This window comes from Lonchura striata, chromosome 5 (genome assembly GCF_050655825.1).
Source record: "Lonchura striata isolate lonStrDom1 chromosome 5, ASM5065582v1, whole genome shotgun sequence".
Lineage (NCBI taxonomy): Eukaryota > Metazoa > Chordata > Aves > Passeriformes > Estrildidae > Lonchura > Lonchura striata.
The window spans coordinates 21,145,307-21,172,317 of NC_140707.1; the positions used below are offsets into that span (position 1 = coordinate 21,145,307).

Below are 27,011 nucleotides of genomic sequence, written 5' to 3' on the forward strand. Positions count from 1 at the left end.
TCAGACTTGCCTCCACCCCTTTTTCTTCTCCCGCTTTCTCCTGCCGTCTTTCTCTCTCAAGTTTATCGGCGTGTCAGCGGATTCTGGTGGCGGAGCATTCTCACTTCATCTCTGGTCACGGAGCAATGAGGAGTCAGGGGTAAGCGCCCTCCCGCAGATTCGGGGATCAACATTGATTTGCTTACTTGCTTTAAAGCCAGAACAACTGTCCTAATGGCCGCTGTTTCGTGGGATTTGTTCCCTGTGTTTACGGAGGACTGGGTTTGTCAGTTTAAACTAAGTCTCTGCTTCCCAGTGGCTGTGCTGCCTCGGCTTAACCCCTTACCTTCGGAGCTGAGCTGTACCACTGCCAAGGATTAGTGTAATAATCACACGTGTGTTGGCAGTGCCCGCCTGGGGTGAAGTGAGAGTGGAATAGTTCAGGGGGGTCATACAATTTTTTTCTCACAAGGGATGCTTCTGGAAGGAAAGAAAAACTGGGAGCCAGATTCCTTTGGGAAGGAGTTTGCTTCATCTTTACTCCTATAGCCCAGCAACACCGTCCTCCAATCGGCTTTACTGCATGACAGTGGGAGAGTTTACCTCCAGACTCTTCTTCCTCCTCTCCCTTGGAACTGTCCACCACCAGCATTGTTGCAGCAGGACTGCCAGTAAGATCTTGTGGTTTTTACTTTCCAGGGTCTGTGAGGTGAGACAACGTGTGGGGCTGAACTCTGGCAGTTTAGTCAACTGACACTCAAGAGGATGGGGAATGTGGAGGAAAAATGCTTTGTTGAATCTCGCAGGATGATGCTCTTAAAACCTTGGGGTGAAGAAGGGGTTAAAAATTACTCGGGATGATGCTTGAGAGAGCAGACAGCATGTCAAGAACATGCATACTCATCGCCTTTACAGGAGACAGAGCACTATCTGCTCTTAAGTATCTTCCATCTGCTAGGACCCTCGACATACCTTACAGAGAGGTCTAGTTAAACCCTTCCTGTGTGTATTCCCAACCTTCTGGTGGCTCTGCTGCCCAGGTTCCTTTCAGAACACTTCCTGAAGCTATGTTGGAGTACTCATGTGGGGCTGGGTGTGTGTGTTTTGGCTGGCTGAAAGCTGCCTAATCTTGTTCTATTTAAGTTACAATATACGGATTTATTGGGCATTTGTATTTAATTATTTTTGTCAGGTAACCAGTGCATACAGGCAGGTATTTGCAGTGACAGAAAACAGTCCTGTCTGTTAATATTTGCTTTCTTTTTTGCCAGGGCATTAATGCTTTAATGTATTTGGGGACAGAGCACTGAAAAAACAGAAGAGCAATTTGTGTCTGGTGAGTGTGAGCTCTCAGGTGAAGTTGGGGGATGTACGGAGAATAAGAGACCTTTGCCCACTCTTTGTCTGCTTTTCTGAGCTCTCTGTTTGGGTACAACCTGTCAGCCCCTAACACAGCCTGCTGGGGAAGGGAAGCTGCTGCCTCGCTCTCTCTCCAGCCCTATCCTACAGAAAAGTCTCATTCCTGATGGTGTGATGAAGCTTTATATTATTTTTAATGTTGAGTGCTGCCTTGGTATATACATCCTGCATGCTATGTGAACAATGATTTATGAATCTAGAAGCAAAGCTGATCAAATAGTGGAAAGAGCTGTCAGCAAATAGCTTGCTGGATTAGTAACTGTGCTCCCAGATGGAAAACCTGCTCCGTGCACAGAGCAGTTTGTTTCTGTCTAGATGGTGTGAGTATGGATGTACCTGGGAAGGCCACCCTAGGTCCTGTTGCCAAGGCTTGCAAAGTGAGAAACAACCACTTGCTTGGTCACAAAACAGTTTTCATTCCCAAGGAGAATGAAATTAAGGCAAATTCTTTTTAAGTTTGGCTGTCCTGCCTCCAATCTAAAAAAAAGAGTTCTTTTTAACCTACTTCTATAATATGCTTAGGGAAATTCACAAGCAGAGAAAAGAGCTAAATATTTGTGTAAATTGCTTTAAACAAAATTGCTTAAAGCAGCTTGGACTAGCTTAGCCCAACGGCAACTTAAAATACACAGCCAGGCTCTGAGCTCTGTATTGCACTTGAGGGTTTTTTGGGTACCCACAGAGGTACCCTGCTGAAGTTCCATCCCATTCAGAGCAGCACATGAGCTCTGTACCTGAACAGGACACAAGTGAGCAGGAGTAGCTGAAGGCTCACCAGGAGTTGTCCTGCTCAGCACTGAGGGCTGCAGAGAGTGCAGCAAGCTCTGTCACCTTGTTGGGGGGTTCTGGACTGGGGAGCAGCTTCATTGTCTGTGGCACCACGGCTGCTCCGGCACCAGTCTCACTGACTTTGAGCTATAATGTCATAGACTTAGTGCAGTGGAGCACAAAATCAGCACTTGGCTGTACAGGTCTTGTTTTTAAGGAATTCCTCATTATGGTTTCTAAAGCTGCAGGATTACCATATGGTTTGAGGACTAATGCACTGCCATTTGGTCTTACCAGTGGTACTGTTGTTCTTAGAGTGACCTTCCATTTGTCTGGCAAAAGAGAACAGTGGGAATGGAGGGTGCCCATACACTAAAAGTTGAAATCTATTTCCCTCAAAAATGTCTCAGGAAATTACATTTTCCCTAGGGCTCAGCCATTTAACTTGTAGTGTTAGTAATTAGATTATTTTGTAATTAATTGATGAACAGAATGTAGCTGTAGCCAATAGCAGTAATTTATCTTTTGTTAGGAGTCCACCTCAGGTTTTAACATACAGAGGGTTATGTGAACACTCACAGTTATGGCAAACAGAGCAGGATAACCGATATTCCCTGGGAGAAGACTTGTCTGTTGTAATTTAAATTTGCATCTCAGTGTTGGCAGCAGTGAGCAGGAAGGCACTGAGAGTCAGGCAGGTTGTGGGGTTAAGCAAATCTGTCTTTCCATGTTTTGGGGGGCACTGCTTGGGCTGGAGTTTTCTCATCAGTTATCCTGTGGGATTAACACAAGCAAACTGTCTTGCAGGCTGCTGACAGCAATTAAATATATTTGTGTCTCTCTTTGGGAGAACATGATGAGCATAACTAGGGACTGAGATTGTTTATTGTTGGCTGGGAGGAAGTTTAACTCTTGCATCTCTATACTTAGGTGATTTGGGGGATTGGTGGGGTGTCTCTGTCAGCCTTTTGCTGTGCTACTGGAGCAAGTATGGTGATCCATGACAGTGGTCACCAGTGCGTCTGCTGGGATAGATTTGCTTGTGAGAATTCAGCCCTGCTCCCTGAGTGTGTGACTCTGCCTGCATACAGTAAAATCTGTGCTGTGCCTATTTGCACATTTGCTGCAGCTTCCCCCTCGTAACCCTGCGTGCCAGAGGCAGCTGGATCTGCGAGCCGTGCAAGAGCGCGCTGAGGTTCCATGGCTTACATGGAGCCGCAGGACGTGGTGCCCAGTGTTGCAGCCCAGTGCTTTGGCTCCTTCTTCTGCCATGTGACCCCACATGCCAGATGTGGCTCCTTGGCTTGTCCCAGTGTAACCTCTTGTCTGATATGTAAGATGTTGCTATTCATGTGAATTTTTGGAGAAAGGACCTTAAAGGTTCTTAATCTAATCTCAGTAGTGCTTTTATGCTGATTTTGAATGGATTTGTCACATAAGACAGTGGAGAGTGAAGCCCTGAATCTGTCAAGCCCTGTCTTGAAGTTCTCTGGTGCTTTGGATTAACAGCAAAATACAGCAACCTTTTTTTAACCCTGATGCATCCTTCATGGCAAAATAATGTTGGGAAATCCATGTGGAACAATGCAGGTGCTCTTTGGACAGGGGTCAGGGAGGGGTGTGGGTGTGAGGTGAGTGTCAAAGGTGCAGCACAGCATGGTTTGGTATAGTCAGAACAGGACACGAGCCACATGAATCATGTAAAAGGTGGGAGAAAAGGGTCAGAGTTGCTGTGGCTTTGGTGTCAGCCTGGTGACCTGCAGCACACATCCTGTTGGCTCTGTGTGCCAAGGGCACGATGAGTGAGCTGCCTTCCTTGGTGCTGCAGCAGCGTTTGGTGGCTGTACCCTCTCACACACACTGAGCCCAAGGGGGAAAAGCTGGTCTTGTAATGAAGGCCCTGGACTGCAGCTGAGGTTTGGGTGTGTTTTCTGTCTGTTCAGCTTAGTCCTGTCAAGGCTTCTGGACCCATGTGCTGATGTCCAGATCAATCCTGTGGTCAGTGTGTGTCTTGGCCTCCACTGGGGCCCTGCACCCATGTTTTCTCTCTATGGAAGCCAGGGTGTGTTGGGCCCGGATCTGGCCTTGATATAAAGTTAAAAAGCAGCCAGGAGACATACTTGGGAGACATAGATCTGCTAATCTACACATAGGTGGGAAGAAAAAGGGCTAGTAATTTTTTTTGTCTCATCTGTAAATGAGGATAATAATTCCCTTTCTTCACCTTTAGTCTGTTTAGATGAAACCTCTAGAGGGTGGGGCCTGACTTCAGAGACAGATACAATGGGATGGTGACTTCAGCTGGGATTTCTAGGGGACTGTAAATAATGGAAAACTTTGTTATTTGTCAAAGGATAAACCCATTAGCATTTGGGACATGCCTGTGCTGGTTTTGGAAAGTTCAAGAGGTCTTTTCTTTGCAAGTGCTTTTATATATGTCCCAGAATGAATTTGGTATAGTGTAACTAAAACATATCTAAAAGTATGCAACCCAGCAGCGTCCCAAACAAGCTGAGCAAATAGGCGTTCACTGGGTTTTAGTCCTAATTTATGAGCATGGAAATGGAGCAGGGGAGAGAGAGCTTCAAATCCTTCAGACCCTGTTCAGTGGAGGCACTGCAAAAAATGTCAAGCCAGTTGTGCTGTTCTTCTCATTCCTCAGAAATAAACCCACCAATATAACAAATATGTCTCTTCCTAAGCTTATTTCTAATGTAATATTAATCTGTGTTCTCGTGTGTGTTTGGGCAGGATTTAGAGCATTACATCAGTTTGCTGTGCTGTTGCTTTGCTCCAACACGCAGCTTTGCCATGGGGGGCTGGTGAGGGAGAAAGGAATAGAAGGGAAGGACTTGAAATGAGGAAAGGGATAGCACAGTAAGAAGATAGCCAGTCTTCCTTTAGGAGGGAAAAAAGTACTTCAACCAGTATTTCTAAAACTAGAATTGCAGACAACTGTAGAAGGTGTCAGGGCAGTACTCTTAGATCCTGTTTCAGATTTTGTACTGTTTGGCTTTTCTTTTTCCCTTTCACTGACCCTTGTTGCCATTCCTTGCTGTGTGAAGTCACACTTGGGTTTGTCAGCTCTTCAGGGACCTAACCTGTCATTTCCCTTTATTTGGAAACGGCTATGATAGTTTATAGCTTGCTATAAATACTAAGAGTGCTGGAAACCTCAGGAAGACAAACATGACTATTTTAGAAGGTATGGGATGCAGTGAAATTCCATGTGTGCATATTCACACATACATTTGTGTGAACACATGCATATGACATGCACAGATAATGGCCTAGTTAACCTGTAATCCATTTCCAATGCAGCACATGACAGTGACCTGAGTAGCAGAATATGGAAATACATTTTTCCTTTTAATTGGTGTGTTCTCTGGGATCTTCATCTTCCTACTGCAAACTCAATCTGCATATTGCAGTTCCTCAGGTCCTGTAGGAAGAGTTCTCCTTCTCTCCCTTTCCTCTTGGAGCTGGCCAGAGCAGTTTGGCAGATCAGCTGTGGGAGGACTTGGAAATTATGGGAATGGCTTTCTTGAGCCCAGGGACCAAGTGTTATCTTTGTCCGGGGCAGGAGGAATGTAAGGAACTGCGTCCAGATCTGCGATAGAGATGCAATGAGCTGATGAGCGAGTTCAGTGCTGCAGCAAAGAGGGGGGGAGGGAGAGCTTATTTTTAACTGGAAACTGCACAAGTGAGACTGAAGTAGCTCTGTGCTGCCGTGCTATCATCAAGTGCATGTGTGAGTGAGGGAGGGTATGAGCACGGGTCCGTACGGCACGGTGTCCTAGTGGAACGTGTGGCTGGACGTGAGCACGGTGGAGGCAGGTCGGGTGAAAAGGCAGTGCATGCTGCTGCCTTTGTCTGGGCGTTGGAACAAGCCACTCCTGATAACATTTATCTACTTTTTTTTTTTTTTTTCCTTTTTTTTTTTTTTCCCTCCGGGTGATGTTGCTTCTTTTCTGCGCCCTCCTCCTCGGGTTGCCTGTCTCCCAACCATTCCTCTCTTCCTTACTAACACTCATTCCCCTACCATCCTTAATCCTCCCACCCCTTCCTCTCATCTGAGGCTGACCCCTCTCTCTTCTTGCCCCTCCTTCCCAGTTGATCCCTCCCCCTGCTCTGGATCTGCTGGCTGTGGGATTTTTTCTCGTGCTCACTGGCAGATGTGACAGCTTTTGGAACTGTATCATCTAGGAACAGCTATATCTGGAGTTGAAAAACCTAACGTGGTTTCCCAGGCAGCAGGAATGGATCGCTGAGAGAATTTCAATCTCCGACTGCTTTTGTCTTGTGGTAGTGACTTTTATTATTTATGTTTGTGACATTTCTTACAGTACAGTTGTCAGCACTGAATGAAAGACTAAAGTCTAGTAGATTATTATAAAATCAGTGCCACAGTATTTGTGTTGTTATATTAAAGGGATGCTGTCTATGTTTAAATACAGGTTTGGCTTGATTTAAAAAATCTTATATGCATAAAATGTTCTTATGAATTTCTCACTGACTTAGAAAAGGCCTGGTTTTATGTGTTTTATTTAACAATAAACATTCTTTAGCTGGGTTTTGGAAATACAAGTAAATAGATCTTGCATGAAAACCACAAAGTGAAAGGAGACTGGTTAAATACAGACCTCCTCAATGAGATTTCATTGGATTTCAAATAACTATTTTTAGTGTATGTATTTCATTTGATCTTAATGCAATTTACCTTTAAACCACCTGTCTGATCTCTCTATAATCCAGGATTGATGCTGACCATGTAAAGCAAATACCATTGGATACCCAGGGGTGTGTTGTATTTGGAACTGATTACATTTTGTTGTTTTTAAGCTGTCTGTTTTAAGCCAATAAGGTAGATGCAGGCCATGCCAACCAACACTTAAAACTGACCATGAACTCAGTTTGTACTCCTTTTTGGGTTTTGGAAGCATGCTTTTGGGTATGGGATCCAACTGTAGTACACATGTTGATTGTCAGGGATAGGGATTTTATGTAAATATACAAATGTAGTGTTGTGTTTATGCTTCTGCAAACTGAGATGGTGAAATAGAGCCACCGTTTTGGCTGGGGCCAAAATATCACCTGAGTTTTAAATTTTTGCATTTTGAAATACTTAAGCCAGAAACATTCTTGTTATGGGGAAATACCTGACATGTTCAGAAAACCATTGATGCTACAAGTGCTAATAATTGTGGCATTTGTAACACCCTGTATTACAGGACCCTTTGCCACATGAAGCACTAAAAAAGCAAACTTAAGACTGCTGTGTCCTGGGTATCTTCTCATTTTGAAGCTGTGAGAGTAGGAGGAGAAGTGGAGGTACTAGTTGAAATAGTGAGATCACTGTGATTGCTGTGGCTGGGTCAAGGTGGATCAAGGAGGGCTCACAACTCACGTGTAGTCAAGGATTCAGAACTGAACTGCTTGCTGTAATACTACAGAGATACTCCCTGCTTTCCTTGGAGGCTCTCAAGCTCCTCAGCAGCTCCAGCTGTTGGTTTGAGCACTACTAACACCACGAGCTATTAGAGTATCTTTCCTTCCTGGGATTGTCTGCACTTTTTTTTCTTTAAAGAATTGCCCTCTGACTTTAGTCTTGATTATTAGTTAATAAGCAGCACCTAAGGGGCCTGAGAGATGAATCACTGTGTTTGAGGAGCTGCAATACAGACCTGGAGCACAGACACCCTTCCCATAAGTTCTCCGTTAAGATGTATTTGGGTTTTCATTGGACTTGTTCTAAGCAAAGATTATTCTGGCTGAAAAATCTCTTCTAGGCAGAGCAGTTGCTTCTAACCTCTTTTGTAAGCTTTTTTTTTTTCTCTTTCCTAACCTTTTGGTTTCTTTTTCATCTGTGAGGTATCTTCAGTAGGCTGTTGAAATGGACAGTGCATGTGAAGTTGGTGTTTCACCAAGGATGGATTGCATGAATGGGGGGTTAGATGGAGCAAAGGTCCTTCTCTGTTGTACAAACACTTCCTTATCCCTGTGACTTGCAGGATCATTGTAACCAAACTGGGAGGCATTGTGTATTGGATTTTCAAGACCCCAGTCTAGCACCAGGGAGCAAAGTCATTGTTCAGGTGGTGGCTGCACTTTGCCCCCTAAACAAGTTTAGAGTGGGACAACCTGGAAAATGTTTGACACAGATTTCACTGTGATGTGCTGATTTTGGGGACTGGTGTCCTCTAGAAGTGTGTTCATGTCTACACCACAGCAGGTTATCTCTCTATGCGGTCTGTCTCTCTGACCCTTGTAAATATTTATTCAGCACAAATAGTTGTAAGCTGAGGTCCTGTACAGGGGAAGAGTGACTACTACAAAGTTGAAGATTAAGTGGCAAAAATCCTCAGCCTGATGTCAGGGAAGAGATGGCATTCATGGCTGTAAGCAAGTGTCAGTGAGAGGCAAATGCCAATAAAAATGTTGTCTGTGGAAAAGGAAGAGCATATAAATATTATTTTTGTTTATTGGCAGATATTAATTTCTTTTAAAAAACGGTGCAGCTTTTTTCTAAAGCAGTGAATAGAGTCAAAGAACATTTCAGGGGAAAGAGACATTGAAAGGTGTAGCCCAACCCCCCTGATTAAGGCAGGGTCAGCTTGGAGGGTCAGGCTGGATTACTCAGGGCTTTGGCTTTGAGATCAAACCCCTGAGGATGGAGCCTGCCCAGCCTGTCTGGACAGGCTGCTCCGATGTTGGACTCTCCTGGTCACAGGAAAGCTTTTCCTTCTATGCTCATAGGACCACTCCTGTTTTGATTTATGCCTGTCTCTCACTCCCACCTCTCCCCACTGTGAAAAACTTGGCTCTCCTTACCTCACCCTATCTTCCCTATCTGGTTTTTGTGAAGAGGTTGTGTCAATCCACTGCAGTCCTCCAGCTTTCCCACCTCTTGTCTGCATGCAGAACTCTGGTTCTTCCTTTTCCTTCATATCTTCCCAATTTCAGAAAGGTCCAATCTCTGAGCTTTCTAAGTATCTTTTTTGGTTATAAATTTGTTTATAAATTCATAATTCAGATTTTGAAGTCTCCTGTGTTTGGGTATATTTCAGTGTTAGGTGCTTCTGGCTTGTTGCACTTGCACTGGCTGTTCACACAAGCTGTCTCTCTCAAGCCCCCAAGGGAAAAGGATCTTAGTTTTTAATTTTAGCTTCTTCAGCTACCTGCTGACAGAGTTTGATTTCCACCTACCACCTCCTCTCTCCCTCCCGAGCCCTCTGTCTAAACAAGAAAAACTGAGATCCAAAGTCAGTCTCTGGCAGCTCTTCCTTTGGCAACAGCTCTGCTGTCTTTAAATGGGAACCAAGTGGCTATTACTTACTTGGAGTAAGCAGTGAGAAGACAACTTGAGCCCTGTTCATTGCCACCTTAAATTTCAGGCTTGTGGTGGAATTGATGCTGTCTAACGGGCTGGACTCCAAAGCCATTTAATGTATGTATGAGCGGGTAAAATATAAATATGTATCTCTTAATTACTTTTTAAATAGTTTTATCAGTAAATATGAATTTGTAAAAATAAAGGAAGTCACTAGAAATTCCATCTGAGCCATGAACCTGCAAGGTGGCCTTGGGCAAAATCATCACTGTCTTGGTGCCTGTTTCCTCATCTATAAAAGCAGGTGATCAACTCCTGGTAGAATGCTTTTCACTGGAAAATGTTCTCAATACAACATAATTAAATCATAGAATTAATACCTGATTTTACTACTTGGGCACTTCAGTCCTAGATAGGCACTGACAGTGTTGTTTCTCCCCTTCAGGCATCATGTTCCGTAAGAAGAAGAAGAAACGCCCGGAGATCTCGGCCCCACAGAACTTTGAGCACCGTGTCCACACCTCATTTGACCCAAAGGAGGGCAAATTTGTGGGCCTGCCACCTCAATGGCAGAATATTCTGGACACGCTGAGGCGCCCCAAGCCTGTGGTAGACCCTTCAAGAATCACAAGGATGCAGCTCCAGCCTATGAAGGTGAGGGAGGGAGACAGTTCTTTCCTGTTCCTCGGGGAGTTGCCTCCAAGTTGAGGCATTGTTTCTGGTGCCCCATAAATGGGACTAAGGGTGGTGTCTGTATGGAATTCAGTAGATAGCAGGCTTTGATAGCCCAAGGTGATAGTAGCTTCATCAGGAGTGAGGACAGTAGGATCCTGACCTGTTGCTGTCGCTGTTGAAATAACCATCTGGCTGCCTGTCACAGTGATGGGGACCTGTGAAAGCTCCTGTGGTAGCTGACAGGACCAGCTGTTGTACAGGAAAGCCAAGAGAAGAATTTGTGGAGAGACCTGTTTTAGAAGGTTTGTCATTCTCGTGGGTGAGCAAATTTGGCTGGTAATTAAGTTGCCAGGGAAGCCTAAGTGGGAAAGAAAGCAATGTAGCACTGCCTTGCAGTTCATGGGTAGCTGAGTACCACAAGGACTAAACTAGAGTTTGGGCTAAAATGGTTAATAAACCAGCATTTTAATGGAAAGTGGGACATAGTAATGGGAAAATGTGCTTCAGTAAGGAAAAAGAAGTGATTCCTGTAGATGGGTGGGTTTAGATGGCTGCTGGTACTGGCATCTGGAGATTGTGTGAGTGACAGCAGGAACATGCTGTGGGAAAAGGCAGCTTCATGACCTCTTAGGAAATTAAATGAAAGATGGTGACAGAAATATTGTGCTTAAATCTTTCTTGCTTGGGAAAAGTTTTTGTTCCCAGTTAAAAAAAAAAAAAAATGAAACAAAAGCCTTCAGGGGCCTAAGAACTGAAAGGTGTGTTGTAAAACAGAGATGTTGCTACTTGGGTTTTAGGAGCAATATAAAAAAGAGTTGGCAATCAGATTAATATATTTAGCTTTTTGTGTACAGGTGTTTAAAGCATAGGTACTAAAGAGGACTATATTTGGTTTAATGTAAGCTTCAGTACATAATCAAACCTGCAAATGAAATGGCTCATCAGGATCTTTGAGCAGAATGCTGATTTATAAGGGAAAAACTTGCTTAAGAAGAATAGGTGAAAAAAAAAAAAGGCAGGAGGTATTGCCTGGTGTCCTGAATGTGCTTTGAGGTTCAGAATGTAGTAGAGTATAGGAGCACAATCCAGTGGAGAGATAAAATGTGTAATAAGAGACCAACTTGGTTAGATCAGGAGCTCTGTAATGAGCTTAAACTGCAGGAGGATTGCTCAGAAGGGTGGAAACTAGGTCAAGTTATAAAGGGCAAAGAGAAAAGAAATTCATGTAGGAGCAAAACTGGAAGGCCAATGCACAAAAAGAGATGTTATTCTCAAAGAACATAAAGGGCACTAAGAACACATCATGAGTGCAATGAAGAGGGGAAGAAGGATGAAGGAAAGAATTTGTTCACTGCTGGTTTTGGAAGAATGTTAACAGATGACACCAAGAATTCCTATGTGTTTAATGATTTTTCTCTGGTCTTCATTAAGTGTGATCAGTGGGCTGACAATTAGCATGAGGAGGAAGGGATGAGAATGCAGGCCAGAATAAGAAAAGAGCAGGAACAGAAATGAGACTTAGCTAAGAAGTTGCATATTTTCAAGTCAGCTGGGCCTAATGAAATTCAAGGAATTGCAGATCAGTCAGAATAATTTCTATCCCCAGAAAGAGACTGGAACAAATAAGCAAGTAATCTATTTGCAGCCACTTCCAAGGAGATAGCCGAGTAATAGCTGGCAGCCAATATGGATTTATCAAGAAAAGAATCATATCAAGCAACCCAATTTTCATTAATCACAGGGTAGGGGGCTTTGGGTCAGGGAGAAGTGGTAGCACTCCCCTGTATCTGGCTTCAGTGAGGTTCTGGGCACTGCACCGATGGCATTTCCAGAGCAAGCCAAGTTTCCTTAAGTATTAGGCAATGGATGCCCAAAAAATAGTGAGGCATCACTGTTGAAACAAATGTGTGTGAAGAAATTTCCTGGAGTATGCCCTGAGCCTTATGCTGGTCAGGACTTTCATGTCTGACTTACTAAACCCAAGGATGGTAAAAGCTGAAAGGACATGCAAATCCTTAAGAGAACAAGGACAGAATACCCAACAGGCTTTAAAAAACTAAAGAATCATCTTAAACTGTTTTTCCCAGTAATTCCAAATGCAAACACTCTCATAGACTGCATAACAAAGCTGACTGTTTCTGGTAAACTCTATCTGAATTAACTCCTGTTCAATGATATCAAGCAATTAGTGCTAGTTGGCTCAGCCCTTGTATATAGTCCTGGATTAAATTATCAGAGTAGTTCCTGGGTTTGTGTGTAGCTTATAAAAAAAGTGCATTTCATGTTGTAATTTCTCAGCTTTGGTCAGTAAGGCATGAGCTATGTAAGAGCACTCCATATACATTTGGCTCAAATTTGGCTGTTTCCTCACTAATCTGATGCAATCCTTAAACACAGCAGCAAAGCAAGATTAACTCCCATCTTTCCTGTCTGGTGGGGCTAGGTCTGACTTCCTGGGAGTGACCTGAGTCTAATTCTAGGGAGTTTTAGCTAGAAGGGGAGAAGAGCACTGCACTGGATTTTCTGGAGAGGCTGTAGCATGTTGTTGGAGGCTTCTTATTTTGACAATACCCATTTCTTTCTGGAATTACTTTTGTCCATTTTGGACAAAAAGTTCATGTCCCCAGCACATTGTTCCGTGACAGCAGCTGGGCTGTGGAGGAAGGGGGGTATGTGAGAGAGTAGGAGTGAAGACCAGAATTTCCAGCTGCAGCTGGAAATGTGTGTGTGCCATGGAGTGAGTCCTTTCTTCACCTTGTTGAACAAAAATCTTCTGTTCTGCCTTTCATTCTCAGACACTGAGAAAACCAGGTACTCGTTTGTGCACTGTGGTGGTGTTCTGTTGAAATTACTGGAGCTACTGTGTTGCACCAGCTAAGTATTAGTCTCAGTGTAATTAATTCAGCATGTTTAGAAGATCCCTGGAGCTCAGTTAGCAAACAGGAGATTGCTGTCACTCCAGGGAAGGACTTTCCTCAGGCAGAGGTTTATGAAAGTGTAGGAGTGATCCTCTGCTGCAAATTTCTGTGGAGAAATGAATATTTTGGTTCCCAGCACTAGAAAAGCTTCTGTAAGCTTTTCAGTTCCAGAAAAAAAAACAAGGTAGAACACTATATAATATACCAACAGCTTCAAGTGTCCTACTGCACAGAGCTGGTGCCTGTTTGGATGGAAGCCTTGTTCTTCAGTGTTTGCTTACAAGGCAGTTGTGAGCTGCTGTGACCCTTTGTTCATAATTTTTAATTATAATAGCTTGGCAGAGCAGGGAGGCAGAGTTGGAACAGCACGGTCTGCACTGGTCAGGATTGGGATGTATTAGCAGAAATTGTAGAGAAGCAGACTGAGGGACGCTGATTACAATGCTATGGAGAGTGCTTCAGGGGAGAGATGAACCTGGTGTTGGCACAGCAAAGGTGAGTTTTGCAAATGGAGCTTGCAGCATGCTGGAACTTCTGAGAACTAATATTTCAGGAGCTTGGCGAGTGCGTTAGTGATGTATGTAGTGTCACACAGTTTCAGCACAAGAAAGCCAGGAGTGTTGAAATATCTCAGTTTTGCTCTAATATTGTCTTTTAGAATGTGAGCACAACAGCAGAATTGACTGTTCTGGCTGACAGCACTGCTGCTCTGACAGCAGGATGTAACCCAAGGACTTTCTTTCCCTCAGTAAAGGACAATGAAACAAAAGACATAAATTGGTCATTTTTCCTGAGTTCCTTGAGTTGTCTTTGGCTATTTTAACAAAATCTAACCTTTGGCAAGACAAATTGAGCCTTGATTCTTAAAACTCTGACTTGTTTCTCGCCTTCCTTGTGTTTACCAGACCGTGGTGAGGGGCAGCACCGTGGAAGTGGAAGGCTACATCTCTGGGTTGCTCAATGACATCCAGAAGCTTTCTGCCATCAGCTCGAACACTCTGAGGGGCAGGAGCCCCACCAGCAGGAGGAGAGCCCAGTCCCTTGGGCTCCTGGGAGATGAGAGACCACCAGACATGTACCTTCAGAGTCCTGAAGGAGACTGGGCAGACAAGTATGGGAACTACCTCAACTGCAATGGTGGGTCCAAGGTGGCCCGGAGGCAGACCATGTGGCCGGATTACAAATCCCGCCTGGACGGGCAGTCTCATCCCAACGGGATGGTGACAAAAGCGCAGTCCCTGGGGCCATCGGAGTTCCAGGGCGCCGATGGCAGCTGTCTGCAGCGCACCTCTGGGCTGCAGCATGTGCCTGCTGTGCCGGGGGAGAGCGAGACGGCAATGAAGAGCCCGGAAGAGGGCTGGCTTCAGCGACAGCCCAACGCCAGACCCTCAGGGGAGGGCAGCCCCAACTCCAAATCGCGGGAGAACAGCCTGAAGAGGAGGCTCTTGCGCAGCGTGTTCCCCTTGACCAGCACCTCAAATAAGCCAGGCCCTCCTCTGCAGATCAAGGTAGGGGTTATTCACTGGGCTGCAATGTTGACTTTACAGTTCCAGAGGTTACATATGCAGCCAATTTAATTGCAAACATCGGGCAACCATCTGTTCTTGTTATGATTAATGCTGGAATCAAAATAGTCCCGAGCAGGGGAAATGTGCGGTTCGCCTGAGCTTCACGAGATGCTGCAAGGCACAGCTCAGGATGGCAGCCAGATCTCCAGCAGAAGGTTTGGCGGAGCTGCAGGAGCGTGGGCTGGGAAGGACGAGGGGTCTTAGTCATTACCTTCTGTGAGGTAAAGGCATAACTGCAATGCCATTCTGCTGGCCCCAAAAAGCCTTTGCCATTTGGGAAATTGCCACGATTTGCATTAGCAGTGTATTTGTCTGCCTGTGCAAACCAGAACTACCTCAGGAGAATGTGTTGGTTATAGTTGTATCTGCCAGGCTTGCTACAGCAGCAGGGTTTGCATCAGCACCCACGGTGCTGTCACACAGGAAGTCAGACTGCTGGATTTTGTGGAGGGTGGGACAGCTCATAGCTACAGCTCCCCCAGGAAAGCTGTCCTGAATGAATGACTCATTTCTTGTTAAACTGAAAAATCTCTTGTTCCTGGTACTGGATAGGAAATGCAACCTTTGCTTCTTTTCCATTCTGGGCTGACCCAGCATCCGTCTTCTTTGCCTTGCTTGTATGATGGCTTCAAAGCTGGTGCTGGGCCAGGCTGATTCCCAACAGCTGTGAAATGCCTGAAATGGGAGGATGATGCAGGAACCACTGTCCAAACCAACCTGACTGTTCTGAAGGGTGTTGGAGGGAGATGTCTCCAGTCCAGCTTCTTGCAGTTTGTATAATGATCCAGGCTCAAGGCTTTGGGCACAGTGGGGTTCCTTGCCAAAGGAGAGGATTTTGAAAGAATGCAGTCCTTGTGTATTGCAGATTGTGCTTACTTCTGTCTCAGTGCCTCTGGGCTGATCTACACTGCTTTGAGCCTGTCCCCTGAGTACCTAGAACTGGCCACTTCTGTCTTCCTCGGTGTCTTTGCCATGCCCGGCGCTCCCAGGAGTGGGACCGGAAGTTACCAGCCAAGTGAATGTGCTTGGGAGTGTTTAAACTCCAGCTGTTTGTCAGAGGAGAGGAGTAGGGAAGACCTTGAAGACTAGTCTGTTTTCCTGCTCCAGTGAGGATCTGTGCCATCCCTAGTAGTTGTTTATCTAAGATGTTCTTACCAGCCTCTGATGATGAAAACCTGGGATTCCTGCTCTAATAGAGCTGATGATGTGTAAGAAATGTGTAATTGCAGATGAAAGGAACAGGGATATAGCTGAGTCATGGAATCCCAGACTAGTTTGGGTTGGTACAGTTTGGGTTGGCCATTGGGTTCCACCCCCTGCCATGGGCAGGGACACCTTCCACTAGACCAGGCTGCTCCAGCCTGGTCTTGAACACTTCCAGAGATGGAGAATCTACCAGCTGACTGGGTAGCTGGCTGAAATGGAAAGGTGGTGCCTTGAAAAGCACCATGGTAAGTTTGAGTGCACCCTCCTTATGAAAGAAAGGAGTGGAAGAACTAGTGATACCTCAAAATGTCCCAAGACAGAAAACATGTACATGGGGACTGTCAGATTAGAGGAGCAGGAAACAGTACTTATACATGGTTAAGCAAACCTGTGTGAGCTTGCATGCATGCTGTGTGCCCTTCTGCATGCTCTGAGTTATGTAAAATGTGGGTTTTTTTCTCTCTCCTGAGACAAAACAAAATTTAGGAAGTAAATTCTGTGTTGCTGTGAGCATGTCAGCACAGGACTGCAGGGGTGGAGCTGGTGTATGGGGAGGAAGGAACCTCCTGACAGGCAGTTGTGTTTGTGCTGTGCCCTGATGCTGCTAAATCGTGTTTTCCAGGGCCTCTCTGTGTGTGAGGCTTATGCAGATTCTGCTCTTGACAAAAATCCTTGATTAAAACCCAAAGTGCATAGAATTAAATCCTACACAATTATTCCCTGTCTGAGACAAGGAAAATGAATGTTCTTATAAAAAAGTCTCGATTGGCAGTTTTCAGTTCCCATGCCCATATTATTAACTTTATTAATAATCTCTCTGAATTGTGAGAGAGAAAAAGCTTTTTGCTTTGAAGTTTCAATTTTGCCCTATAATATAAATGATGGGTTTGCTCTTTCTGAAGTTGCTTCTTTGACAGATCTACTATTCTTTTGCATATATTTGTATACATATTCTCTGTATATTTTACACATACATATATGTACCTATATAATATATTTTGTACCCCACCTGCTAAATGATGTTGAATTTTATTTAATCAGCATTTCCAGGGTGAGTATTCGCATGACAGTATTTATCCTTCCTGGCATGGGAATGCATATCCTGAAGCCACATTCCCATGGGCTGTGATCTTACTACATCTCCTACACTAAATAGGGTTGGGCCTGCTTGTCATTTGAGTGGGAGGTCTCCAAAAACCTCGAGCATTGCTAATCCAAATTCACTGCAGGTCAGTTTTAAGCCAGCAAGGTGGCAGGTGGCTCTGTGTAGCTGGAGTCTCATGTTGGCTGCCTCCAGCTGTCCTGGTGCCTGGTGCTTTTCCCGAAGTGGAGAGCTAGTTCCATGCCTGATCAACAGGAATGCTCTGCAGATACCACTGAAAAGTGCAGAGAGTGTTTTCAGTAGGCAGAGTGTAATTACCCAAAGGGAATTAAGCCAAGACTTCAAAGTGATTTACAGCCTTGGCATGAATCCCCTTTCCTTTTATACAAAGCAAGATCAGAGGCACGGAGGGATAAAGGATTTTCAAATTCTCTGCAGCACAGGTTGCCCCTGATTTTTGGTGGCAAGGTTGGAATGCTTTTTAGCAGCTGGGTTTTTTTTCTGTGGGTTTTGTGTCTTGGTCTTTTTTTTTTAAAGCATGTTCCCTTTAAACTGCCTCAATTTGGAGGCTGTTAAAGTGTTGCACCCCTTCCCTAAGGGATTCTTGAAGATCTGCATCTAAGGAGATCTTCTTCCAAGCTCATGTGTTGGGCAGACCTGGAGCCAAGAATGAAGCTCTTGTTTTCAGTCTGCTCCAAGGTGTGCTAGGGCAGAGTGGGATGCCACAGAACTGATTCCTCACCTCTCTGTTAATCCAACCATACTTTGTTTTTTCTCTCGCTTTCCTCTCTGTTCTTCTTGAAGCCTAATGCCTTCTTCAAGCCCCAGCAGTGGGGTTCCCCGCACAGCCCTGCAGCCAAAGCCCAGTCTCTCCCCCCAGACCAACCTGCCTCCGAGTTCCCCAGGATGATCTCCGAAGCTGGGACCCCCCAGAAGTCCCCAACAGCAGAGAAGGCTGTGGCAGTGCCACCAGGCCGGCCCTCCCCAGCGGGGTCCCCCAGGAACCGGCAGACCCAGACCAGTTCCAGCAACCTCCACCTGCCCCAGGACTCTGCTGGGAAGGGGCAGCCAGCCAGCGAGGACCCTGTGGTTGTGACTCATGAGCAGTTCAAAGCTGCCCTCAGGATGGTTGTGGACCAGGGAGATCCCAGGACATTGCTTGAGAATTACATTAAGATTGGGGAAGGCTCCACAGGAATTGTGTGCATCGCTCGGGAGAAGCACTCAGGGCGCCAGGTGGCCGTGAAAATGATGGATCTGAGGAAGCAGCAGCGCCGGGAGCTCCTCTTCAATGAGGTGAGTGTGCTGAAAACATGGAGATTCTGCTGTCCTCATTGGAGCAATCAGTGTGGCAAAAGGAAGGGGAAGAGCAGGATAGTCCTCCTTTTAGTAGTGGTATGCTCATACCAAGAACCACTATTGCTGGGGGGATGGAGGCTCTGCGCTGTAGTTGCAGGGCCGTGTGTGCTCACTTGGTTGGATAAGATGAAGTGTGGCGAGTGATTTTTGTGGTGGTCATGTGTCCATTGTGGTTTTACAGGTGGTGATAATGAGGGACTATCAACACGTCAATGTCGTGGAGATGTACAAGAGCTACCTTGTGGGAGAGGAGCTCTGGGTGCTGATGGAGTTCCTGCAGGGAGGAGCCCTCACAGATATCGTGTCTCAGATCAGGTATAAAGCAAAATCCCAGACGTCAACATTGGAGAGCAAGAGCAGCAGAGGGGGGATTTCTGGGACAAATAGATTCCCTCAGAGATCTTGGGTTTGCCGTGCCCTGAAACTACTACAGTTTATAACTGTTATCCATTTTGAATATTTGATGATACTTCTGAAGTAAAAGGGACTCATTTATCCCTTTAGATAACCCACTAGTCATTTCCTTGATGACCTTCCCTGTAAAACACAGTGCTCATAAAAAGTGTTGTTTACTATATCTGTTGAATCCTGGCCAGGAACTTCATTGAATAGCTATTAACGAGCATGCAGAAATAGTTTTCAGTGGTGCAACCTTAGCCACAAATTCAGCCTCGTTAACTCCTCTGGAAAAGTGCAGCAGAGCCTTGAGATCTGGACTCCTTCCCAAATTTCATTGCCTAAAGATAGCAGCTACTGGACACTCTCCTAAATTTGTTTCCTTATCTACACTGCTTCATGTTCAATAGTGCCCAAAGCATTCTGTAGGGCAAAGAAGTTGTTCTCAGATGGCCTCTGGTCCCTCTCAGAAGGTGTTCTGATGATGCAGTTAGGGTGATTGTGTCTTACCCATGACTCTGGAGCACCTCCTCCTGCTTCAGAGCAGTTCTGCAAGGCTGGAAACTGGGGCAGGGAATGCCAGTGGAAAGACTGACCAAGAAAGTTTGTAGGATGAGAGGTTTTGGTTTTTTTTTTTTTTTAATTGTTTGTTTTTTGGTTTTATTTGTTTGTTTGTTTGGGGTTTTTTTTTTGTGTTTTTTTTTTTTTTTTAAGATTCAGGACCTTAGATTGCAGTTAGGCAATATTTCTAGGACTAACTGTATTCAGTTTTTTAAAAATCACAGTATACCTGTAGTGCTTGGCCTAGGTCCTGTGGTGGGTTTAAGGCATGTATCTTACTCTGATTGGTGGATTTAAGGCATGTATCTTGCTCTGTTGGCTTCTGTGTTTTGGAAGCACAATTTTGATAGGCATCAAGAGCCACGTTGTCCTCTATAGCCTCCACAACCCCACCTGGAAGGAGTGTCCTGGAGACACTTACTTGGGCAGGCCCTTCCAGAATTGAGTTCAGAGGTATCTCAAGGTCTGCAAGCCAACATTTAATCCTGAGAAGTACTCAGTTATAGCTTACAGGGCCAGTGAAACTCTTGTAGCTCTTGGCTAGTATTGAATTACAGAAAAAAAAGTGATGAAGAGGTTTATGAAGGGTCTGTGTATTTATATCCACCAGTGAGACTCAGCCTAGATTTGTTTTAGGAAGCTTCCTTTGAACCTGTTAGTGAATGCTTTTTTTTTTTCTCATGATGGAAGAAGGATCTGTTATAGCTGTAAGTAAGCTGCAAACCTTTATCAGTTTTTCCCAAGAAGGAAAAATACCATCATTGCAGTCATTAAACATTTGCTGAGGGGGATAAGTGATTTACATCTCCAGGAGTGAGGTAATCCTCCAGAAATCTGTTTTAATACTATGCAGTCACTTGACTGAAACCAAATTCCATACATGACAGGCTGAAAGTGCACCTCTTGTGATCTTCTGGAACCACAGGGCTTTCAGGTGGATCAGCTCAGGCACTGTGAAATGAAAAGCACTGTTCCTGAGAACATTGGGTTCTGTGCTGGGAAGTCCCACAGGTAGCCTTTGTCCCTCTCCCTTTTCAGGTTAAATCTTAAAGGCAGAAGCAGCCCCCTGACATCACTCAGATTTAGTTGCCATCAGTGTGGCACAGTGCAGCTACAACCTTGTAGCTATCCTGGTTTGGAAGAGTAAGGTATGGGATGCCAAACAAACAGCACAAGTGTAGATTTCTCAGCTGATGGTGTAGGAATTGTTATGGGTTTAGAAGGTACTGGGTCACTGCACAGTTCTGCCTTCTGAGTGCTCTCTTCTTAGGCTCACTTGCAGACCCAAATTTGAGGACATTTCATTTCTGTCCTCAACCAGGGGTTGTTCAGAACAACTGCTAGAGACAGGCTGAGAATCCACAGTACTCAAATTGGGTACTTTAGCTATTCTTTGAAATTATTTACTGCCACTGCCTATTTACTTTCTATCATTGCTCCACATAAAAATGCAGAGCTGTCACTGTCCCCAGGTACAGGAGAGAATTTTCATTTCTATCATTTTCACTCAGTTGTGAAGGTTTTTGTATTGCTATTCTAAACAGCAACAGCTTCTAAAGAGGGGGTTCTTAGGGCTCATATTCCATGTGCTAACAGTGGTAGAAATCAGTAGTGCCTTCCCTGCTTGTAGCCTGTGCTATCTTTAGTTAGGTGTGAGTGTACCCCAAGTGTCTGCAGGAAACACCTAAAGGATCCTAAAGGATCCCTATAGTTCTTGTCAAATTACACATTTGGATGTTTTGTGGATCCAGTTGCACAATAAGCCTTGTGAATAATGTCTTTACTGTATTTGCTTAAAAAAAGCTGTCTCACCAGTTACTGCAGCACCTTGGCATCAAGCAGCACTGCTGCCTGTCAGAACTGCTTGAAACAGCATCTTGCAGGATGAACATAAGTACAGAATTCAAAGTACAATTTCTTGGTATTAAACCTATGAAAACATAAAAGTTGTCAACCATCAAGTAAAAATGTTTTCCTCAGTAACAGACATGGAAGAATGGTGAAGGTGAGATGGTGATAGTCATAGGGAACCAAAGTGTCTGTGTTTAAACCCCTGTGCCCCTGTGAAGGGGCACTGTGCTCTGCACAGTTTAAGTCCCCTGTCTCTAATTGCAGGCTGAACGAGGAGCAAATTGCCACAGTGTGTGAGTCGGTGCTGCAGGCTCTGTCCTATCTCCACTCTCAGGGGGTCATTCACCGAGACATCAAGAGCGACTCCATTCTTCTGACACTGGATGGCAGGGTGTGTTTCCTCAGCCAGATTGTTTCCTGTCTTCTGCTGCTGCACCTCTGTCTGTTATTTCCTTTCTGGTCCCAATCCCTTGTTTTCCCCTTGTCCTCTTACTCTGTCATCTTTGTCTGTGGTGTTTCCCTCTGTGTTGTTTAAGGCTTATTTTTTAAGGTTGGTTGCTTTTTCTCTTTGTACAGGTCAAACTCTCTGATTTTGGCTTCTGTGCTCAGATCAGTAAAGATGTACCTAAAAGAAAATCCTTGGTGGGTACTCCTTATTGGATGGCTCCAGAAGTCATTGCAAGGATACCATATGCCACTGAGGTAAGGGACCGCCTCCCTAATAGCAGGAGAGCAAGTAATATTCTGAAGTGTCATGGGAAAATAACTATTGGCTTTTCTAGGAAGTGTCTAGATTCTATTTAGAAAATAAACCCAACTATGACTACAGGTTTGATGGTGATGACATCAATATTTCCTAAATCAGTAGAAAATGAGATTGTTCTGCTTCTAGGAATAAGGCATCAACAATTTCTATTTTTACACGTAAAGCTTGGCATAGACTTGTATCTGCTCTGGACCAATGTGAGCAAGGAGCAGTCTGTGACATTATAGGGATCAGTAAATCAATTCCATAAAGCAATAGGGGCGAAACGTGAGCTCTGCGAGGCTCACCTTAGGGAAAGCAGACATGAGAACTCTGGAGTTCTGGGCAGGTGGCAGCAGACTGACTAGTTTTGTTTACCAACCAGCCAGGTACAAGCAGTTACTTGCACACCTTTACATGTTGCAACATCAGCATGGCTCAGTCCTGGGTGCAAAATTGACTTTGTTAAACCCCTGTAAGGAGCCCAAAAGCATTAGGGGCATCAGTGTTGGACTCTCTTGGTAACATTTGTCACGGGTGGGGTATTGTGGTCTTTGTGAAAGTAACAAAACAAGGACCTGCTCCTCTGGAGTGTGTGTATTGATGTACATTGTCTCCCACAGGTGGATATCTGGTCCCTAGGGATCATGGTGATAGAGATGATAGATGGAGAACCCCCTTACTTCAGTGATTCTCCAGTCCAGGCAATGAAGAGACTCCGTGACAGCCCTCCTCCCAAACTGAAAAACTTCCACAGGGTGAGCATGCTGCCAAACACTTGTAAGCCTGATGGTTATCATGGGCAAATATCTGTATCAGCTGTTCCCAGTGCAGCTGTCTGTGGAAATGGTCTTGCTAGGACATGTTTCTTGGGGAACAGCTTTGGCCTTGGGGTCTTAGTGGCTACAAGCTGCTGCTGACAGCTGGTGGCTGCTTTAGGAAACAGCCCTGGCAGTGTGAGGGCACCTGGGCATAAATGGAGCGTGCAGGTCAGAGCTGCTTCAGGTGGACCCAGCAGTTCCCAGCTTACTCACATTGATTGAGTAGCTTGTCTTCCAGGGAAGGGAACAGGAGGATCCCTGCTCTTGGGAGTTTTCAGCTTCATGGCCTTCAGGACTTCAAAGGCTGCATTATGGTCAGAGCAGGAGAGCTCAGGACAGATGCAAACTCATGGAGACACTGCAGTAGCTCAGAAGATGCACTTGGCTCCATGGTTTCTTAGGAAAAAGTAGCAGTGACATAAGAAATAGTGATCACCTTTCAGTGCCCGCTTAAAGGAGTCTTCCTTTCATTCCATGCCCAGCCTCTGAGATCAAACAGCTTCTGCAACATCCTGAGCTACCCAGCCTTTCCAATTAATCAGAGCATCTGCAGCTGCTAAAACTGAATTATTTAAGAGAGTAGACTGCTGAACTAACAGCATACATTCCAACATCAACAGCTGTTCTTTCCTCTTTGCTTTTGCAACACTAATTAAAATTTCATGGTCATATTCTGGATCTGGTGCTTGCCCTTCTTGGGCAGTATAAAGCCATCCTGGTCTGGGTCATGCCTTGCTTGGTGACATGGGTATGCCATGGGCTCTGACAGCCAGAGCTGGTTACGGTCTTGCTCTGCTCCACTTTGTACTGGGAAGCAGACTGGCTTCCAGCAAACCTCCGATTTACAGGCTGGTGGGCATCCTCCCCAGTGTCCTGCTGGAGTGCAGCTCCAGCTGTGGCTCTAGCCCTCCGTTCTAGTGCCCATTCATGGCTCACTGTGGTCAGTGACTGCAGTTCTGGGGGCAGCAGGTTAAAGGGATGCCACCTAGGATAATCCCTGCTGCATTGCTAAAGGATGGGCAGACTTATAGACAGGCATACAGCCTGGATCCTGGCACTCATTCTGAGCTGTGCAGTGACTTCTCTGGCAATCCCAAGTGAAGTCATCCAAAGTGCTCCTGAGATGAGCAATATCTCAGTGGGAACAGTATTTCAGGATCTGCTAAGGGAACCAGAGCTGGGAAAATGCCCCCAGTCTAAACTGGTTGTAATTATCAGCATTAATAAATATAAATATATTTATATAAATAAATATATGCCAAGATCATTTTTTTATTCCATTTTAATGATGCAGAGGATTAAACCAGCCAGTGATGTGCAGGGTCATGTGCTTGGGGCTGGCTTTTGCACCTTTTCCAAAGGACAAAGCTGTGAAGTTGTTAATCTTTTTGGTACTGGTGCTGCAGCTTCTTCATCTTCTTGTACCATTAACATGAGGGTTTGTCAGGCTCTCCGAACCTAGAACCTTAACTACCATAATCTGTGACCAGTAAAAGAATGGATTGATACCCCCTTCCCACTCAAGTGATGTGCCCTGCTGAGTTTTTGAACTGAAATCCAGGAAAGGTTAAGTAACAAAATGGGAAGCAGAAGTAACCCAAATGGAAGGATATGGCAGGCAGTCTTAGCTTAATTGACTGTATCCCATTCAAAAGAAAGCAACCTAAGTGTTGTGCCTAGCAGTGACAGAAAGTCATGTCCATAGCATGAAAAGCATGTGATCCATGTCACATTGCTGGAAAAACAGGGATACAGATGGGAATGTGCAGGATCCTTTTAACCACACCCACCTCAGCAGCCTGGTGTTGCATGAGCTGTGCCTGGTCCCTTTGCAGGGTTGACTTGGTTGGTTGCTTTTTCACAGACCTCCCCAGTTCTGAGAGACTTCTTGGAAAGGATGTTGACACGGGATCCATTGGAAAGAGCAACGGCACAAGAACTTCTGGATCACCCCTTTTTGCTCCAGACGGGACTTCCGGAGTGCCTGGTGCCCCTTATCCAACAGTACAGGAAGCGCACCTCCACCTGCTGACTGTTTATAAGGGGAAGCTCTAGGGAAAAGGAATGTTTATAAAAAATACATAGAAAAAATTAAGACCCCAGGCAGTCTCAACTTGTGAATGGTGCTTGGAACTTGACAGTGATTGTTTTGGAGGACAAATGTGAATCCTGTCCATGCATCCTCAGCCTTCTGTGGCTTCTCCTTTGCTGAAGACAATCAATACAGACTAGATCTAAGTGAGACCAAGTCTGTCTCAAGGATAAAGCGGGTATTCCATGGCTTGTGGATCACTGCTGCTGAAGGATGGCATTCGAAAGTGGAGTCTGAAGTTGTGTTTCTGAATGTCTGTGGGTTTCTGCACACCCGGGCTGCTGACTACTGAGCTGGAACAATATTTCCCACTTAGAAATGTGATCTTTGTTTCCTTCATTGTGCACTGGAGCCATGAGCTGACTCACTTTGGGGCACAGACCCCTTTAAACTCAATGCACAAAGACTTTTTTTTCTCTCTGAGACCTTTTCACAGATTATTTTAATTTCCCTTGGTTAAATATGGATCTAGAAACCTGCACACACTTCCTTAGGGAGCAGATGTGATATGTATATATTTGTTTCTAAGTGGCTCTCTTGCATCAACATGCTTCTCTTTTGCTGCAGAATGTGTATAGTTTAGTGGTCAATCTTGAATCCATTTCATGATTTTAAACTTTTGGAGGGGAAAACCCTTGGATACAGTCCTCAAAGTGGACTCTATGAAGACCAGGTGCTCTTACCACCAGGATCTTATGGTTAAAAATTCACCATTTGTAACAGTTTGTGTGCTGGTTGGAATGTGAACAGCATGTTCCTGTGGCTTACTTCTCCAGTCCTTTCTCCCTGGAGAGGCTGAGAAGTGCTGCCCTGGGGCAGTTACTGGGTAGCATTTTGGGGATGCTGTAGGAGACCAAATGGAAATATTTGAGCTATCCTTCGTATCCCAGGATTGATTTTTGTGTTTGTGTGCTGCTGTCTGGCTATTGGTCTGCCCTTCCCCATCAGCCCGTTACATCTGGAAGGTTTCTGGTTGTCTAAACAGGTCTTTCAGTTATTTTGACATAGTTTTAGGTATTTTGTATGCTGCACTCTCTGATTAGTAAGATCCTCAAGGTAATTGGGCTTTAGGTCGGGATTAACATTGTACAGTGATGGTGGTGTGTGTTGTTGTGAGGTCTCAAGAATATATTCGTAGATGTGGAGCTGGGATCTTGTTTTGAAACTCCAGATACCAAGGTTTTGGACTTTTAGTTATTCTCAGGACAGTCCTGCTGTCTCAGAAACTGACCTCAGAACTGCATTTTCTTCAGAAGATGTTTATAACCTCTGTCCTCTGCTATTTGCTCCAGCTACAGATCCTGCTTCAAAATTGAAGCCATGGTTGATTACTTGAAGTAATTTGGGATGGAATTCATCTGCACTGCTGCCAGCCATCAAAGGGTGGGCACCCAGTCTGAGGAATGTGTAGGTTGGCTCTGTAGCCCATGGGGAGAGGAACGCTCCTGGGGGAACAACTCCAGAGATGGTTCATCCCCCTGGTTCACACACCTGCTGAAGGACAAAATCACTCTCTCAGTCTCACCCATGGCCAGTAGAGAGGTCATAGGGGGTTTCTGTAGACTGGATGTCTAAGTTTGGGCTGATGGAGTTGGTTGAAATTAATTCATTAAGCTCCTCCTTAGCTGCACTGGAAATTTTTTGATGTAAAATGTTTCTGTATTCCAGATATATTGATTTTTTTTTTTTTAATGCAAAGAAAGCAGGACTTGGAAAAATTTATAATTTGAAACAAACAGTCCTGCTTGTCTTTAGTTGTGAATCCTTTGCACTTGTGTCTTAAATTAAAGTAGTTCTTGATTTATTCATAAGCCTGTTACTGTGTTGAGATGCTTAAAAATGTGTCTGTAGTTCAGAGATGTGAGTGTGGACCTTGGAGTCTGCTCTAACCTCCCTGTTCTTTGGCTATATGGCTTCTAAAACAAGAGGAGACTGGGGCAGGAGCCTGGATCCTGAGTCCTGAAACAAAAGTTTCTTGGAGACAGGGATGACAGGTTTAGCATTTAACACCATTTTATACTTTAGCCCAAATCTGACAAAACACTGTGAGGGAAGGACCTGGAAAAATTGCATTCAAGTATCTTATAAAATTTTAAAATCTCATTACCATATTTGTGAGGAATGCAGAAAGAATCCATCTTCCTGTGCAGTGTAGAATTTAATTCCTGCTTCTTGTGTTTCTCTCTTTGCAGTTCATGCATGGCACAGCGCCAATTAACTG

The 27,011-nt window shown here is 44.8% G+C and overlaps 1 protein-coding gene across 5 annotated transcripts; it reads left to right on the plus strand.

The window, feature by feature from the left end:
* Positions 1-26,601, plus strand: PAK6 (p21 (RAC1) activated kinase 6). 5 transcript variants are annotated; one of them, XM_085580065.1, is made up of 10 exons: positions 6-139; positions 452-650; positions 9,942-10,150; positions 13,995-14,597; positions 17,770-18,261; positions 18,506-18,639; positions 21,397-21,523; positions 21,709-21,834; positions 22,501-22,635; positions 24,563-25,674. In XM_085580065.1, exons 2-10 carry the CDS (start codon positions 563-565, stop codon positions 24,728-24,730), a joined length of 2,082 nt encoding a protein of 693 aa, XP_085436191.1. In that variant the 5' UTR covers positions 6-139; positions 452-562; the 3' UTR covers positions 24,731-25,674. The 5 variants fall into 5 exon arrangements, with proteins under 5 accessions (XP_077640429.1, XP_085436191.1, XP_021411703.2 ...); XM_021556028.4 differs by lacking the exon at positions 6-139 and adding an exon at positions 1,251-1,315 and having other exon boundaries at positions 576-650; positions 24,563-26,601; XM_077784303.2 differs by lacking the exon at positions 452-650 and having other exon boundaries at positions 1-139; positions 24,563-26,601.
* Positions 26,602-27,011: the final 410 nt, after the last annotated feature.

Bases quoted from the DNA above. Each gene is read 5' to 3' on its own strand.
- PAK6 (XM_085580065.1), top strand. From the start codon at position 563: ATGACAGTGGGAGAGTTTACCTCCAGACTCTTCTTCCTCCTCTCCCTT. The intron at 14,598-17,769 runs GTAGGGGTTATT...TTCTTCTTGAAG, and splicing joins GCCCTCCTCTGCAGATCAAG to CCTAATGCCTTCTTCAAGCC. The intron at 21,524-21,708 runs GTGTGTTTCCTC...CTCTTTGTACAG, and splicing joins TTCTGACACTGGATGGCAGG to GTCAAACTCTCTGATTTTGG.